This window comes from Lactuca saligna, chromosome 4, assembly GCF_052625555.1.
Source record: "Lactuca saligna cultivar CGN05327 chromosome 4, ASM5262555v1, whole genome shotgun sequence".
In the NCBI taxonomy this organism is placed as follows: Eukaryota; Viridiplantae; Streptophyta; class Magnoliopsida; order Asterales; family Asteraceae; genus Lactuca; species Lactuca saligna.
Window position 1 is genome coordinate 54,295,060 of NC_136420.1, and position 18,416 is coordinate 54,313,475.

Below are 18,416 nucleotides of genomic sequence, written 5' to 3' on the forward strand. Positions count from 1 at the left end.
ATGATGAGCATCTTTGTGAGCTTCTAAGGGTTTTGAGGGGAGAATGACTTTATGCTAAGTTCTTGAAGTACGAGTTTGGGTTATCATAGGTTCAGTTCCTTGGACACCTCGTTAACCAGGATGGGATATGGGTCGATCCGACCAAGATCGAGGTCATGATGCAGTGGGGAGGTTTCAAAATCTCCCTTGGATATCATGATTTTTTTGGGTTTGTCAGGGTACTATTGGAGATTCATTCGGGATTTCTCCAAGATTGTAGTACCCCTCACTCGTTTGAAGAGGAAGGGGGTGGATTTTCGATGAGGCCTTGAGCAGCAATCGACATTTGAGAACCTTCGGAAGAGATTATGTGAGGCCCCGTTTTTGACTCTCCCAGAGGGAATAGAGGATTTTGTGGTGGTCCTCATGCAGATAGGACGGGTAATAGATTATGTTTCACGGAAGTTGAAGTCGCACATGATGCGAGATCCCACACATGATATGGTGTTGGGGGCAGTGGTTTTTTCCCTCAAGATTTGGAGGCACTATCTTTATCGGGTCTACTATACTATCTACATGGATCACAAGAGTCTAAGGCATATTATGGATTAGTCGAACCTCAACATGAGGCAACGCAGGTAGCTAGATGTTGTCAAGGACTATCACTGCGAGATCCTTTAACATCAGGGTAAAGAGAATGTGGTGGCGGATGCTTTGAGCTACAAGTCAGTTGGGGTATCATGTATGAGCATATCAATTGTTTCCCCGCTTTTGGGATTAATTAGGGAGGCTTAGACCGAAGGTGCTAGGGAAGAGAATTGGAAGAGCGAGAGAGGATCACAAGTGAGATTGCTAGATTTGTTCTGGATGGTCCTGGGTTGTTGACCCGATGTGGTCGGTTCCAGGTTCCAATGTCTAGTGGGGTCAGAGAGATTGTATTGGAAGAGGCTCATAAGTTTGATTTTTCTATCCATCTGAGGGCCACCAAGATTTATCAGGATTGATCTATTGGTGGTCGTGTATGAAGAGGGAGATAGCCTGGTACGTGGACAGATGCATGACCTGCAGGATGGTCAAGACTGAGCATCAGAGGCTGGAGGTTCCCATGTGGAAATGGCAGCAAATTTCAGTGGACTTGATCACCAAGTTGCTGAGGATGACAAAGGGTTTTGAGGCTATTTGGGTCATCAGGGATCAATTAACCAAGAGTGACCACTTTCTGACAATTCAGGAGAGTTCTTCGGCCGAGAAGTTGGCCGATGTGTATATTCGCGAGATCGTTGCTCTCTATGGGGTTCCAGTCTCCATTGTTTCTTAATGTAATGTTCAGTTCACCTCCCATTTTTGGCAGAAGTTCCATGAGGAACTGGGCATAAGGTTGCACTTCAGCAATGTTTATCATCCGTAGATTGACGACCAGAGTGAACGGACGATACAAATCCTTGAGGATACGTTGATGCCATGTGTTATCGATTTTGGTGGGAGTTGGTACTCCTACATACCTCTTGAGGATTTCTCTTACAACAACAGTTATCACTCCAGCATTGGTGCTTCGCCTTTTGAGCTCTTGTATGGGCAGAGATATCGCACCCCGGTTTGCTGGGGCGATGTTGGTCACAAGGTTATGGGGCAGACTAAAGTGGTTCTTCAGACCACGGAGATGATTCATCAGATCAGGCAGAGATTGCAAACTTCTCAGAGTCGGTAGAAGAGCTATGCTGACCAATGTCGATCCGAGTTGGAGTTTCAGGTCGGCGACATGGTGCTACTGAAGGTCTCACCTTGGAAAGGTGGAATAATCTTCGGGAAGAGGGGAAATTGTGTCCCCAATATATTACACCATTTCGAGTGATCGTCAGGGTTTGCAAAGTTGCTTATAGATTGGATCTCCCTGAGGAGCTCAGTCAGATTCACAACACTTTCCATGTTTCGTAGTTGCGGAAGTGCATATTGGATGAGGATGCAGTGGTTTCCTTGGATGATATTGATGGGTTTTGAGCATTCTAACACTCCTATGGTGTACATGCAAGCCTAGAAACCTTGGATCTATGCTTTCTCTATTATACATGCAAACTTTGATTTTTTCCAAGGATTCATCCTAACGAGCATATGATTGGGGAATATGTAATATAAAAACTAGTATAATGGCATACCTTTCTTGTAGCTTGGATTCCTTAAGACCTTGTGAGGCTATTTTTGGGTTATGAGCATTCTAACACTCCTAAGTGTACATGCAACCCTAAATACCTTGGATCTATGTTTTCTCTATTATACATGCAAATATCAACTTTCCAATGTATTGTTCTATTCTAGCATACTAAACTTTGAATAACATACCTTTTGTTAGTGCTTGTCTTCATGAAGCTTGAGTGCCTAGTGCCCCAAGTGTGACACCTCAAATGGTTCACACAACACCATAAGCACTTGGAATAACTTAGAGAGAATTCTACACTTCATGAATCGGCTAGCCCTCTCTAGAATGATACTAGTGACCGATTTTGTCAAGAATAATATCTTTATATAGTGTTACAATTAGGGTAAACCCTAATTGTCATGACTTTCCATTTCCATGGATCCATGGGTTCAAATACACCATGGAGCATCCATGGAGCATCATATGGGTTTTAGCCCAACTTGATTATCCATGGAGCATTAGCCCACTATACAAGTATGGATGATTTACACAATCAACCCCATATTTAATTAGTCTTCTTTTGATCACTTAATTAATCCTAGATTAATTCTTGATCAATACTAATTAAATAATCTCATTATTCTTATTATTAATATACTAGAACTTATAATATATTAATAACCATAAGTGTCTTATTTCTCTCATTATAGTCTATCCAAGTGCATGATGCCATGCAACCCAAATGGACCATGCCGGGTCAGGTCAAGTCTTACCAATTATAGTTATGGACTTAGACATTAATCCAACAGCTATCACCCCAAATGTGATGCCTCTAATGCTTCACACAACACCAGCAACAACTTGGAATAACTTGAGAGAAGATTCTTATGTACCAAAATCGGCTAGCACTCACTAGAATCACTTAAGTGCCGATTTTACAAGGATGAGGCTTCTTTATATAGTGTTCATATTAGGGTTACACCATGTAACTCATGACTTTCCATAATCTTCATGATCCATGGGTGTTAACCTCCATGGAGTATCCATGGGTAACCACATAGGTTTAGCCCAACATGAAGAACTATGGACCATAAGCCCACTACATAAGAATGAATGATTTACCAAATCAATCCCCATTTATTTAATTAGTTTCTTTTGATCACAAAATTAATTCCAAACTAATTCTTGATCAATACTAATTAAATAATTCATATTAATATATTAGTACTTATAATATATTAATAAACCATAAATATCCTCTTCTCACAAAAGTCTATCTAAATTGTTATGAACTTAGACACCTTATCCAACAGTCTCTCACTTGGATAAGTCTAATAACTATAGCTGCAAGTATGACTTCAAGATCCGACCATCAATCGTAGCTCTTTCAAAGTCTCATGGAACTAAGTTGTGCCATTTTAGATAAGTGATCATATGATCCTTTATTCAAGATATCAGCTAGACAAATACATGAAACAACATTGTACTTATTGTCCAGCAGTTTGTTTCCCGAATTCTGATTTCTTTGACAGAGAAATTAATCGAACACATCAATTCAGTTTTGATCCGGTCCGACACATAAGTCAAAACAAAATCATCGAGGGGCCCAAGATATTGCTTTTAATCCTCTGAGGACTAAAAGGAATAGATAAACTTTAACTCATATGCGTGTACTAACTAATCATCAAATTGTACACACCAGCATGTTTTATAACATCAAGTTACTTTCCCAGTCCACATCTCGTGAGGTGTTTTGGAAACCTTTTTGGTAGGGACTAGATTAAGGATATGGGCGGCGGTCTCTAAGGCATACCCCCATAATGAGATTGGTAATGAAGCTCTACTCATCATGGAACGAACCATGTCTAACAAGGTTCGATTGCGCCTCTCAGCCACACCATTCAGCTATGGTGTCCTAGGAGGTGTCAATTGTGAAACAATTTCACATTCCTTAAGATAGTCAAGGAACTCAATACTGAGATACTCACCACCCCGATCAGATCGGGCATCTTTATCATCCTATCCAACTGATTCTCCATTTCTTGTTTAAACTCTTTGAATTTTTCAAAGGTTTCTGACTTATGCTTGATTAAGTATACATAACCATATCTATTATAATCGTCAATAAAAGTCACATAGAAGCGGTTAGCATCCCTTGTGGCATTTCTTAAGGGTACACACACATTGGTGTGTATGAGGTCCAACAAACCTTCACCCTTAGCACAAGTACCAGTGAAGGGTGATTTAGTCATTTTTCCACGTAAACAAGATTTGCAACTATCATCTGACTTTAAGTTACATGACTCCAAGACTCCAGCCTTTTGGAGTTGGCCTATGCGCTTCTTGTTGACATGTCCAATACAACAATGCCACAAGGATGCCTTATCCAAACTAGTGGAAGAATTAATATGCAATACATTATTTCCTAAGTTGTCTACAACCGACACAATTTCATATACACCATCACAAGGTAATGCTTTAAAATAAAGAACACCATTATAGAAGGCATTAACACCACCACATTCATTATCAAATGAAAAATTAAATCCGTGTTTGTATAAACCATGAAAGGAAATAATATTTCTCACCATTTCAAATGAGTAACAACATTTATTAAAATCTAATATTAACCCACTACTAAGAAATAAAAAATAAACTCCAATCTTGGTGATAGGTGAAGCTTTCCTATTCCCCATGATCAAGTTTATCTTATCGTGCTCCACATCCTCACTTCTTTTTAGGCCCTGCAAATCAGAACAAATGTGAATTCCACACCATGTATCAAGGACCCAAGAATTAGTATGTGGTGAGTTATTAGACAATATAGTGTAAATACCTACATGGGTGGGTTTTACTTTCCCATCCTTAACATCCTGTAAGTACTTTGGGCAGCTTCGCTTCCAGTGCCCTTTTCCCTAACACTTGAAGCATTGTGCATCCTTCGGGTTGGAAGAGGGAGTGGTAGAACCACCTTTGGTTCTACTCGAAGAGGAGCCATCAAGAGACTTTCCATTAGTACCCTTCTAAGGGGTCTTCCTCTTTTTCCCTTTACCTTGCCCAATTTCCAGAACTGGGGCGGTAGTAGGAGTGGTAACAACATTCTTACCTTTGAGACAACTTTCAGCGGTCCTCAAAAGTCCTTGAAGTTTGCTAATTGTGACTTCCTCCTTGTTCATATGATAAGTCATGTGGGACTGATCATAACAATAGGGTAAGTAGTGTAGAATGATATCTATTTCTAACTCCTCATCAAAGTTTACATTTAACTTTAGCAAACGGTCCATGGATCTTTGCATTTTGTGCAAGTGGCCTGTGATAGACTCTCCATCCTTCATTTTTCTTGTTATCATGGAGGTGATGATTTCATACCTTTCTAGACAAGCAATCTGATGGTATCTTGCCATCAGGTCCTGGTGCATCTCATAAGGGTAGAAATCTTCATAGGATTTCTGGAGTTCTTCTGTTATGGTAGCCAACATGATACAAGATAACTTGGTGGAATCCTTCTCATGACTAGTGTAGTCAGCAATCTCCTCGAGAGTAGCAGAAAACTCGTCGATGACCTTAAGCTCCTTGTCAAGGACATACTCCTTGTCCTTATAATGAGTGACCATCCTTATGTTCCTAATCCAACCATTGAAATTAGTCCCATCAAAGATGACTCTCTCACAAAGGTTCATGAGAGAAAAGGAGCCAGTAGGGTTTGAGCCAGAAGCATTGTTGGAAGACATCTGAAAAGGAAGAAAGACAAGTTTAGATTAGATAAAGAGTCCTTAATAAGACACCCAAATAAAATATTAAGGCTAGGACCCAACACAATATTTTATGACTTGAAAGAGGGATGTCGTAATCCAAGCTACAAAATATTTGAAGGTAGGTAAATGACGATTTACCAATTTCCACCATGAAAAACGAAATAGATTATTAGGTTTTAATTAGATTGAAACTCCTGGATCTTTTGAGATTCACTGAACAATTCAATGACATGTTTAAATCTCGATTATACCCTTCAAGTTTGTGACTGTGATACCGACGATCACAAACAAGGTGTGAATAACCATGCAAAATAACTTGGTACTCTTAATTTTATCACCAAATCAATGTGTCGGTTAACCACACACGCTCCAACGATCTACGGTAAACCTTAGGCCACCCTTTGTACCCCTTGTTAAGTCCAAGTTAGTGTGCCGGTTAACCACACACGCTCAACTAACGGTTTTAGCAAGGTGCAAAGTGTAATTTCATGGGTTAGCATCAATTTCACATTTTCCTAAAGTAACTAAGATTAGGAATTTATAAAAGGTTTAGTTACTTTATATTTATCATTATATTTTTAATGAGAATTATAGTCTTTGTCCTACGCGTTCAGATAATGACCGTCGACTAATCAAGGAAGCGGTGGGTGAGAGTGGACACCCATTAAGCTGCCATTTTATAGGCAACAACCTTATACCCCCCTTATAGACCGGCGTCGTGAATGAGGCCTACTAACAGTAAGACTGACTTGTTCTTATACATATATGTAGTTATTAGACTTTTAATAATATAATAGTATAAGGGTAGAATTTTAAACTTTTAAAACTCTAAGTTTTGGAATTAAAGTTTTCTAAAGTGACTTTACAAATTCCAAAACTTGGGGGTAAGTTATGAAACTATTCAAAACCTTTCATTTCTATAACTTATGAGTTTTAATGATTTTATTGAAAAGGACTTTTGGAATTCCATAACTTGAGGACAAGTTATGGAGTCCATTAAAAAGCATTTAGATCAACAATTAAACTAACAATCATTTCAAATAATTTCTATGATCTATCAAAACTCATAAGCATGCATAATTCATATCAACAATTTTCAAGAATCACAAGAACTTAATATGAAACTTGAAACTTTGACAATTATCTTTGAAATTGTATTATCACAATCATTACCATGTCAAAAAGAGGTTTAACAATATAAAAATAGTTTAGGGTAATGATCCTAGTCCAATTTAAGCAATAAAACTCGAAATTCTGCACTTAGGGTCTCCTACTCGTCGAGTGCAAGAACCTACTCGACGAGTAGGACAAACTTTCACATGGACTCGTCGAGTCCCCCCATGGACTTGGCGAGTTCACTGAAAAGTGGGCATAAAAATCGATTTTTTTAGCAATTTGCATGAAGTATAATTGAAAACAAGCCTAGGCTCTGATACCTCTAAAGGGTTTTGAGCATTCTAACACTCCTATGGTGTACATGCAACCCTAGAAACCTTAAATCTATGTTTTCTGTATTATACATGCAAACTTTGATTTTTTCCAGGGATTCATCCTAACTAGCATATGATTGGGGTATATGTAATATTAAAACTAGTAGAATGACATACCTTTCTTGTAGCTTGGATTCCTTGAGACCTTGTGAGCCTAGCACCCCAAATGTGATGCCTCAAATGTTTCACACAACACCACCAACAACTTGGAATAACTTGAGAGAAGATTCTTATGCACCAAAATAGGCTAGCCCTCACTAGAATCACTTAAGTGCCGATTTTACAAGCATGAGGCTTCTTTATATAGTGTGCAGATTAGGGTTACACCATGTAACTCATGCCTTTCCATATTCTTCATGATCCATGAGTATACATGGGTACCACATGAGTTTAGCCTAACATGAAGAACTATGGACCATAAGCCCACTACAGAAGAATGAATGATTTACCAAATCAATCCTCATTTATTTAATTAGTCTCTTTTGATCACAAAATTAATTCCAAACTAATTCTTGATCGATACTAATTAAATAATTCATATTAATATATTAGAACTTATAATATATTAATAAACCATAAATATCCTCTTCTCACAAAAGTCTATCCAAATTGTTTCGATGCCATGCAACCCAAATGGACCATGCTAAATCGGGTCAAGTACATACCAAATATATTTATGGACTTAGACACCTTATCCAACAGATATTCAGGTTGATGAGCGCTTGAACTATGTTGAGAGGCTGGTAGCTATCCGAGAAAGGAAGGTAAATATTTTGCGTAGCAAGGAAGTATCGTTGGTAAAGGTACGCTGGCAACATCGGAGGGGCTCCGAGTAGACCTGGGAGCTGGAGGCTAAGATGCAGAAGCATTATCCTGAATTGTTCATTGCAGCAGACTTCTAGGAGGAAGTCTAGTTCAAGTGGGGGATAGTTGTAACACCTCGGTATTCAGGTACTTTCAAATTCATCCTTATGGTTCTAGTTTATTTCATTTTGGTCCTTATAATAAAAGGAAGTATCCATGAGAAGCCCTAATGTAAAAATCGTAATTTAGAAGGAAGGAGAGTACGACATGTCTATGTGCGTACGCTTAGCGTACTAGGGCACACCCTAGTACACAGGGAGTACATCTATGTACCCGGGGCGTACTCATTAGACATTGAAAACCCTAATTTTTAGGGTTTAGCCCTATATAAATCCCTTTATAACCTCATTTCCCTCACCCTTTCAGCCTCCAACCTCTTTGAGTCGATTTTGCAAGCCCTAATCCTTGTATGTGTTGAACTTGACTATGTGTGTTCTTAGTATTAAAGAAAGAAGAAAGGATTCCTTGAGAACCTTTGGTGTGGGATTCAAGCTTGTACATCTGAGATCTTCATCTCTTTGGGAAGCTCCAGAAGGTATAAAGTTTTGAACTTTACTTGTATTCCTTAGAGATCTAGTCATATGGAGTTTTATATATTTTGTCCCCTTTTCTTGGACTTTGTGAGTAAATGTTAATCTAAGACCAAAGGAGCTATCTTTTCAGAAGTTTTGAGTTGTGTTAAGTCATAAAAATGCTTTCTTGACTCATTTAGTGCTTGCATGCAAAGTTTGGATGTCCTTAATGGTTAGCCCAACTAGGAAGTTGGTTTTTGGTCTTAATGATGCATGCATACCATAAAATTGGAAACTTTATGGTTAAGAGCACCTTCTTGGACTTGGATCTGGTTATTAGATGTTTGTTTTGAATGAAATAAGCTCTTATTCAAAGTTTTGCATGGCTAGGGCGTATGTTGGGCGTACATTGGGCGTAGGTGGTCAGTAGCGCGATCTTGGTCAAGGCGGAGTATGTTGAGCATATATATGGGTACACCCCGCATACTCAGTCTGTTGGGTTTAGGAGTTTGGGCTTCAAGTTTGGGCCACCTTTTGGGGCTCAGATGCTTGGGCCCGTTTCGGACCATCTGAGTATTGGTGTTTTGGGCTAAGTGAAGAGTTGGACCTTAGGATAATGCCCAAGTAGGAATTTGGGCCCAATTTGGAAAATTGGGCCAATTATGGGCCTTGAGTGATTGCTTAGTTTTGGGCCTTTTAGATCAAGAATTGGGCATGGGTATTTGCCCAACTAGGGAAAAGGTAAAGTGGCCTTTTACCCTAATGATGAACTATTAGCATTGGTTTTAATCCAAGTATTAATTGGATGATTATTTTGTTATGATAGCGCGGGGATTTTGTGAGTCAGCATCCGAAGACTTTCAATGCGATTTAGTAGTGTGAGGTGAGTTTTCCTCACTGTAATTACGGGTCTAAGGCACCAAGGTCGTCCCATTGGTTTAATAGCCTGATATTCGTTGATATGTTGAGTATGGAATAGATATGCATGTTAATTTTGATATGCTAGTCTGGTAGATCTGTAGGACTACCTGTGATATTGTCTGTTTATATGTGTATGTTATTATTTGTTATATGTCGACATATTGTGTCAGTTAGGTGGAGATTGTAATACTTCGTTGTGTAGCCAACAAACCCTAGAGCAAGGCATATATGAGCTGAGGGCTGGGGAGGGTATGTCAGACTCATACTGAGGGCTCATGAGCATTCCAGATGTCAGCTAAGGGTTGGGAAGTACATGCCAGACTCATATTGAAGGCTTAATGATATTCAGACTGAGGACTGATCAGGCTGGCGAGCAAGCCAGACATAAGCTATGGGCCAAGGGAAAGCTAGACTTATGATGTGGGCTCAAGGGTAATCCAGTCTGTTAACTGTGGACCCATTGCATGTTGTTATTGTATATATGGTATTTGTTGTGTATTGGTATGTTGGGGGAACTCACTAAGCTTTGGGATTACTGTTTTGGATTATGTTTCAGGTACCTTAGAGGATCGTGGAAAGGCGAATGCCTAATCGTGTACCTCTTCGTGTTTGGTTTTGTGATTTTGGGCAAACTCTAATATTAGACATGTTTTGAAAACTATTTTGTAAACAATGATGATTTATGGGTTGTTTTAAAAGTTTAAATTTTTCATGAATATTATGGATGTTCCAGCTTCTATGTGGAAAAGTACACATCACTACAATACAAGAAGTGGAAAAGTACACATCACTACAATATAAGAAGGGTGATATACGACTTGGTCATTAATCGAGCCCTAGAAGTGTAGATCGATAATGGCTACTTCTTTTTCATCTTTTTTCGATCAATGAGCTATCAATTCTTTTTTTTTTAACTATGCGTCTTTTTTGAATAGGTGTGGCAAAATGATGTGGCGCCTATGTGGTAGAAATTTAGTGCGACAAGAATGACACCACACCACTCCCTCTAGACTTAAATCGGAGGGTGTACTCAGACTTCATCACTCACTTTTTCACTGTCACGTCAGTTTTCCACTCACTCACATTTCACTCACCAAAAGGCAGGAAACGGTCACCTTTCACTTTTATTTTATAAATAAAATAATTTACTTTTAAAGTTCATATTCAAAAAATAAATAAATAAACTAATAATGATTAATAAACACAAAAATGAACTAAAATAGAAATATTTCATTAATTAGAAATAAAAATTACATAAAAACCAACCAAGGTTAAAAGAAACTACATAAAAAGCAACCAAGATTAGAAAAATAACCACGCTTTAAGAAAAAAAACAAAACAATCTATGTGAAATATTTTTTTCATGATCTTTTCCTTCGTATTCAAAACTAGCTCGATGGTCGGTCCCGAAAGATGATCAATTTTTTGCATCAATAAATTCATATCTTCAATTTTATTCCTTTCATCATGCTCCTATTTCTTGTGGGCATGTTTTTCTTTGATGAATGTCAAACGTTCAACGAAATTTAGATTGTATCGATCAAATGTCTCTATCATTTTGTGCATCTCTTTTGCTTCAAATCCAATGTACCGGAAGAATACCCCTTCCCACTCCTTTTCGCGTTTTCCTTACCCATCGTTCAGACAATTTATTCTAGCTTGAGCTCATCTCCATCATTAACATCTAGCATGACACGAGCATTAAAAGAAGTTGTGTATCAACTAGAGCCTATTTTTGTTGTTTTTGATTGTGCTTCTCCTACTATGAAGCTGGCTTCAAATTTTTTCCACCTTGGACTAAGAGCTAACGGTTTCCAAGGCTCATTAAACTTGAATTTCTTTCTCGTTTCCTCGTGAAACAAATGCAAAGCCTCTTGTGGAATTACCTCATCTCCTTAACCACTTCTCATTTGGGTTTTTAGTTTGCTGTAAACATGTTCATCTTCGAAACACTTCTCGTTATTTCTCAAAACTTTGAATTAAGTTGGATTTTGTTATGGTAGTCATCATCTTTGCCTAACTCCTTGCGAAATCTTTCAAGAATGTGTAGCCAAAAATGTTCATACGTTTGAGCATTTTAGTGCGTTGAATCTTCCGAAATGTCTTCCCAAGATTGTGTGAACACTAGCTCTTCTTGGGGAGTCTATGCTTGAGGCTTCAACTTTGTCTTCTAATGCATCGTTTGTTTTCCTTTGCGGCATGGTGGGGGTGGGGTTGAGTTTCTCGTACAAATTCGTCATCCGACTCATCGATTCTTTAATTTTATGATTGAGAGTGAAAGAGTGGGGTTTGGCTTTGAGGTTGATTTGGTGTAGAATAAAGATTAATATTCATAAACTTAAATATGAGAATACTATGAAATAATAAGTATAAGAACCGGATGAGGGGATCAAATGGATTAATCACTAAAATAATAACACACAAAGGATTGTTACTCTCTTACCCAAGAAAATGTAGAGATCTAGCCTAGCTAGCCAAAAAGAAAGTGTCAAAAAAAAAGGATCCCCACTCACTACCCTCCCTAAATAAAATTCGCATTTGTGTCTTTATACAGTTAAAGGTTTTCTTGTATTACAATAAATGATTCCTCGATTCTCATATTTGTAACTATTATTTTTTTTTGAACGGTGAGGTTAGTGGTTAGAAGTTAGTATCACGAAATTGTTCATGCCATGGTTAGAACTCAAGATCACCAATCTAAGAAGCAACGCCTTTATTAAGTGGGTTAGTCCCACATTGGCCCATACTTGTAATTATTATAAACATGTATTTATTTTGTGTGGGTTTTCCAGCACGAAATGCATGTGATGGTGAGTGTGAAGGAGTTAGTGAAGGCGGTGATGATTTTTTGTGGAAAGGGTAGGGGTGAGGCACACCTCATTTTAACTAATATTCCTAAAAAAATTAAAAGCAATGATAAACAAGCCAAAAGTAAATAAGAAGAAATGATATAAAAATCATTTTGGGTTTGATATTGACTAAATCCGAAACAAAACCAAAGGGCAGATCCGTGTTTAAAAAAAAAGTAACAAATCACTGAAATCGTCCCTATAGTTTGGTCAAAATTTCGTGTTTGGTCCCTAACTGTAACACTCATAAAAATCATTATAAATTTAAACTTTTTAAAACCAACTCAATTAACAAATTGTTTACAAACATATTTTTCCAAAACATTTCAACATTAGAGTTTCTCAAAGTCATAAATCAAAATATGAGTATGTGTACGGTCACGCATTCTCCTTCCCGTGATCATTCGAAGTAGCTAAAACATAACCCAAAACTGTAAGCCAACGCTTAGTGAGATCCCCCAAAATACCACCACATACACATAATAACAAAATAACATGCATACAGATCCTTCAGCCTGATTTGAACGCCTCACCGGGCCTATAGACTATTTGGACCGCTCATAGAACCCTCAGCATGACTGTAATGCCTCATTGGGCCTACAGTCTATCTGGGACGCCTTGGGTTTATTGGCCTTCAACCTACACTAGTCCTCCTTAACCCGACCACACACAAACCATGTCGATATATACATAACAGATAAACATACATATAACCAGTCAACAAACAATCAGAAAGATCTTACAGATCACTAAGCAATGCATCATCCTATATATCAGGATACATATCTAACAGATCACTACAACATACCAACATGCGATAAACCAAGATAACAATCCAATGGGCCGGCCTTGGTGCCTTCGACCCAAAAGTACAATAAGGAAAACTGGCCTCACAAACTAGACAAAAACTGATGAAGTCTCACCTTCGAATCTCAGCTCCAACCGCATCCTATTTCAACCAAATGACCAGTCTCAGTAAAAATCCTAAAATACCTAAAACACCCTTAAGGTTAAACTTGGTCAAAGTCAACCCTCCTCACATCATGGTCAGACATTGATCACGTCGTGACCGCGAACCCGATCCGATTCCCACTCGACTTGACCCAAATAGATCAACTAATTCAAAGAACCACCTGAGCTGGCATCACCACGTGAGCACCCATTCTCACATCGTGAGCCTCAAGGGTTCTAACAGAAACAGGACCACTCCGATTATCACATCGTGGGGTCTTACTCCTCACGCCGTGAGTGATGTCTATGGCTAAGGGTCACCATTTTAAGTCCTTATTCCATTAAGTCTTCGAGTCCACTTCATCCAGAAGCTAAAGGGGACCCCTAAGGTCCATAAAATGTTTCATTCGTAACCATGCATGCACCAAACATGATCATCCATTTCTAGGTCAAAAAGGGAAGAGATAAGCTTCAAACTTGCATGCATGTATCAAATCTATATCAACTCCGATATCTGAACACTATAATACTCTTGGGACTCTTAGAACCCATAAAGTTGCCAACTTTATGGGTATACTACACTCAATCATGCAATAACATCAATAAAATGGACAAAACTTAAGATCTATCCATGATAAGTATTAAAGTTAGAGCCTTTGATACTTACAAGGGTCCAAAAGCAGTAAAAGATGATGATGATGAGTCTTTGCCCACACCAACACTAGAGAAATTCCTTCTTCTTCTTCTTCTTCTTTTCTTCTTCCCACAAGCTATAAATGCCCCCAAATGACAAGTGATCTAAAGGAGGAGGAAGATTAGGGTTTCTAGAGATCTAGATAGTGAGGGAGGCTGAGGGTGAGGGTGAGAAACTCTAGCCTTTTCATTCCATTAAATACCGAAGACTTAGGGTTTTTGCTCACCAGTCGCCAACACGTCATGAGCATAATACTGCTCACGTCGTGAACCTTTAAATGGTGCATGGGTTTGGATCACTCTTCACGATGTGAGAAGGCATTCCTCATGTCGTGAAAAAGGGCAGAAAGGAAAACTTTTAATTTTACAATATAAAAAAAAATATGCACTTGATTCGGGTGTTACACTAACTTTTTTTTGCACTCGGACCGTCCTTATAGTATGGTTTTGTTGTGTTTTAAGTCCCTCCCCGATATGAAAAGACAATATTGCCCTTTATATTTTCTTTTTCATTTTTAATTATTTATTAATTAAAGAAAATGATTTATAAACATTTGGGACCCACACATACTCCCACTTCCACCTGCATCCACCACCGGTCATTGGCAATCACCACCACCATCCATCTAATCTAGCATCACAAACGCACGCATCATCGATTTCATCAAGTGATAACCCAAGATCAAATCCCAAAAAACAAACAGACCAAGATCAAATCTAGAAATCAAAACCAAAAACCTATCTTGAAATCGATGTTGAAAGAAAAATCTACTAGAAATCAAAGACGGTTGTCAGAAGAATCGAGTTAAATGGGAACAACCCTCTTTGCGATTTTTGATTCGGTGGTCCACTTTTCAAAGGTTTTTTTGGAGATGATAGTGGTCGGGATTACAGTGAAGGAGATGGTGATGGTTGGAATATTTTTAAAGGCATGGTGGTGCTCGTTAAAGGAGACAACCGCGAAGGCGGGTCCAATTGTCTCATTCTCTAACATAGTGCTCCACTCACGACGGTGGAAAGAAACAGTCGCCAAGGCGACAGTGGTGGAGAGACTTAGGTTCGACGAAGGGAGTTGCTTCCTCCCTCCCGAGATGATGGTGAATATGAGTTTCAGTTACAAGCGGCATCTCCGGTTATAGAAAGGAATGACAAAGTTGAAGATGAGTTTCAATGGAAGGGAAGGGATTGGATCTAGGATTTGAACGTTGAGGAGGTAAAGGTGGGCCCCACATGATTTATTAGTTTTTGTAATAGAATAAATAATAAAAAACTGAAAAAAATAAAATAAAAATAAAGGGTAATATAGTATTTTCAAATGTGGTAGAGACGAAAAACACAACAAAATCATATTACAAGGACTGTATGATGAAAAAAAAATGTTAGGGACCAAACATGCAATTTTGATGATTTTAGTATTTTGTAGAGGTGTGTATGAGACGGTTTGGTTCAGTTATTGGTCAAAATCAAATCATAACCATTACAGTTGGTTAATGTATTTCAATAACCATTGTGTAGCGGTTAATATTGGTTTTGGTTAATGGTTTTTGTTGGTTAATGGTTAAAATCGATTAACCATAATGGTCCAAGATGACATAAAAATAAAATAACTTTCTATAAATATTGAAAAACATAAAATCTATTGTTATAAAAAGTGAATGATAGTGTATATAATTATATTGATAGAAGATTACTTATCATATCTAATGCTAGATAATTTCTCTTTAATTTTTCAGTTCTTAATATAATTACAAATAATATACTCACTTTATCTCATATTTATTTTCTACTTTTGACTTTTGAAATCTTTACTTTTGAACTTTAACTTTAAATATTTTTATTTGTGTTATAAATTACTTAATTAAATTATAACAATGAAAAGATATTATATTTTATTTTGCATCAAGTATTATATATCAAAAACAAAATATTTAAAGTTAAAGTTAAGGATAAAAAACTTCAAAAGTCAAAAGTGGATAATAAATATAGAATGAGAAAGTATTTAATATTATATTATATTAAAAATACTTATTAATATTTTTTGGTTCGGTTCGATTAATAGTGGTTCGGTTTTAGATGAAAACGATAACCGAACTATATCTATTCGGTTAATCAAAATTAGTAACCTTACCATATCTTTTAGTAATCTTTCGGTTAAAATGGTTCGGTTATTTTGGTTAATATGCTCACTCCAAGTAATTTGTTCAAAAAAAATTATTGACCAAACACACAAACTAACCCAAATGACAAGGATCATTCGTGTAATTTACTCTAAAAGATATATTGATTAACCTAGTCTAGCAAACCATGCTTAGATCTAGTTAATTTCAATTTCAAATAAGTAATACAAGCTATTCTCATTATAAATAAGGTTTAATATCCTGCGAAAATATAAGCCTAAAAAAGTTGTAAAGTAAACATTAAGTAGACAAAATAGTATACAAATAACAACATATGATTCTCTCACAAACAATCAGTGTGAAGAAACGTTTTGAGAGTGAACGAATGTTTGCTTAATAATTTTCTTTTCCATAATAATTGGCATAACTACAACTTCTAATTGCATGTTTTCAGTGTAAATCAGGCTTGGGGCAGAGTAAATCTAAGTTCCAACTCTATTGTTCTATATGGTACAAAAAAAATTCAAAGACCACCACTTAAAAACTGCACAAATAAAGATGAAAGTAATCCAAAACCATTATAAAAAGTGAAATATTCAAACCAAAATGGACATCAAATCACATAAAAAGAAAGATATAATTGATCGTCGTGCCCCTTGTAGCAAAGAGTGAGTGACAATTGACAACTAGCAACTAACAACAAAACATTAAATTGCAACATATGCATATAGATAAGACTAATATCATTTTTGTTTGAGATCAACTTTCAAACAATCATTAGGGAAGTACCATATGGTTTCATTAAAAAACACACCATTTCTACTTGTACAATTGTCACCACATTTCTTGTAATGTTGCAACCAAGAGTCAGACCACAACTCTCGTTTGATAGCAGCACCATGCTTCAAGTCGCTAGCAAAAAAGGCATATTCTTCCATTTTCTTTTCTTCTGGAGACACCCATTTCATTTCACCAAAATCTAGTTCATGAACTTTGTACTCATGAAAGGAAATGCACTCCATAGCATAAAAGGTCTCACTGGAACATACTAACTCCAGAAGTACCAAATCTGCCTCCAGAAAATTCTTGGTTTTGAGTAACATCAGTTTGGGCTCCGGATCAAGTCCAAGTTCATACAAACGAGAACCCATGTCTATTGCATATATCTTCCCCTTGAAATCATGTAAATCAATGATGCTGGAAATGGAGGAGACATAACTCCATTCTGCTTTACCTGCTATTGAAAACCATATTCTGGAGGTGCATCTACATAAGACCACAAGCATCCATGCAGATATTGAGGATGAAAAGACGAGAATAGCCCTGACTCCACTTTCATCTGGTTCAAGATAAGTGGGGACTTTGGGGAAACGAAGTCCATGCCTTGTAATAGGATTCATAAGCCAAAAGTCACGTGGTTTTCTCCCAAACAAGACCAAATAACCACAAGTTAATCCAACACAGGTCTTTCCACTGGATTTGGGGATGTGAAATATGAACTCTCTTCCGTCAAATTCATGCAGGGAGTACTCCCTCTTATTACCCTGCTCTGAGATCCATATGGACACGGGTGGTTTGGATGCCATAAACCTGGTTTTGTTAGAGAGTGCAAGTGATCTCCATGACTTGCAAACTCCACTAAATGCAACAAAATCGAAGGCTCCGAGTTGCATCATAACTAAATAAAGCAAATGATGGTCAAGATCTGACCAAGGTGCTGCACCACGAGTCATGGACCTCTTGCTGTTACATCCATCACCACGATTCTGGCTTTTGGACACACTCCCTGTCTTAGTCATCGCTGCATTTGAAGGAAAAAATAAATAATCAAGATCCTTGTAAATGCAAATTCAACACTAGTTATAAACAGCGGACAAGCATAACTAAGTGGATTCTAGAGTGAGAAAAAAAAAAGCACATGTTACATGTAACGAAGACCAAGATTAAACCAAAATACCAAATGTAATCAAACCCTAGTTAATCAAATAAACTAACTAAAATCACTTTATATGCACCTTACATTTGTCCAAAATGTAAAGGAACAATATGCAGGAAAAAAAAACAATTTAGTGCTTAGTGTCGACGAAAACTGAATGTAAAATACTAGTTATTATGGACCAGTCGACCATGAGAGCTAATAAACATCCGAAT

The 18,416-nt window shown here is 37.4% G+C and overlaps 1 protein-coding gene across 1 annotated transcript; it reads right to left on the minus strand.

The window, feature by feature from the left end:
* Positions 1-16,926: 16,926 nt before the first annotated feature.
* Positions 16,927-18,056, minus strand: LOC145038515 (uncharacterized). Its single transcript, XM_078986850.1, has one exon. It carries the CDS (start codon positions 17,996-17,998, stop codon positions 17,009-17,011), a length of 990 nt encoding a protein of 329 aa, XP_078842976.1. The 5' UTR covers positions 17,999-18,056; the 3' UTR covers positions 16,927-17,008.
* Positions 18,057-18,416: the final 360 nt, after the last annotated feature.

What these genes read in the sequence shown, in the direction of transcription:
- LOC145038515 (XM_078986850.1), bottom strand. Translation starts at nt 17,998, where the DNA reads ATGACTCGTGGTGCAGCACCTTGGTCAGATCTTGACCATCATTTGCTT.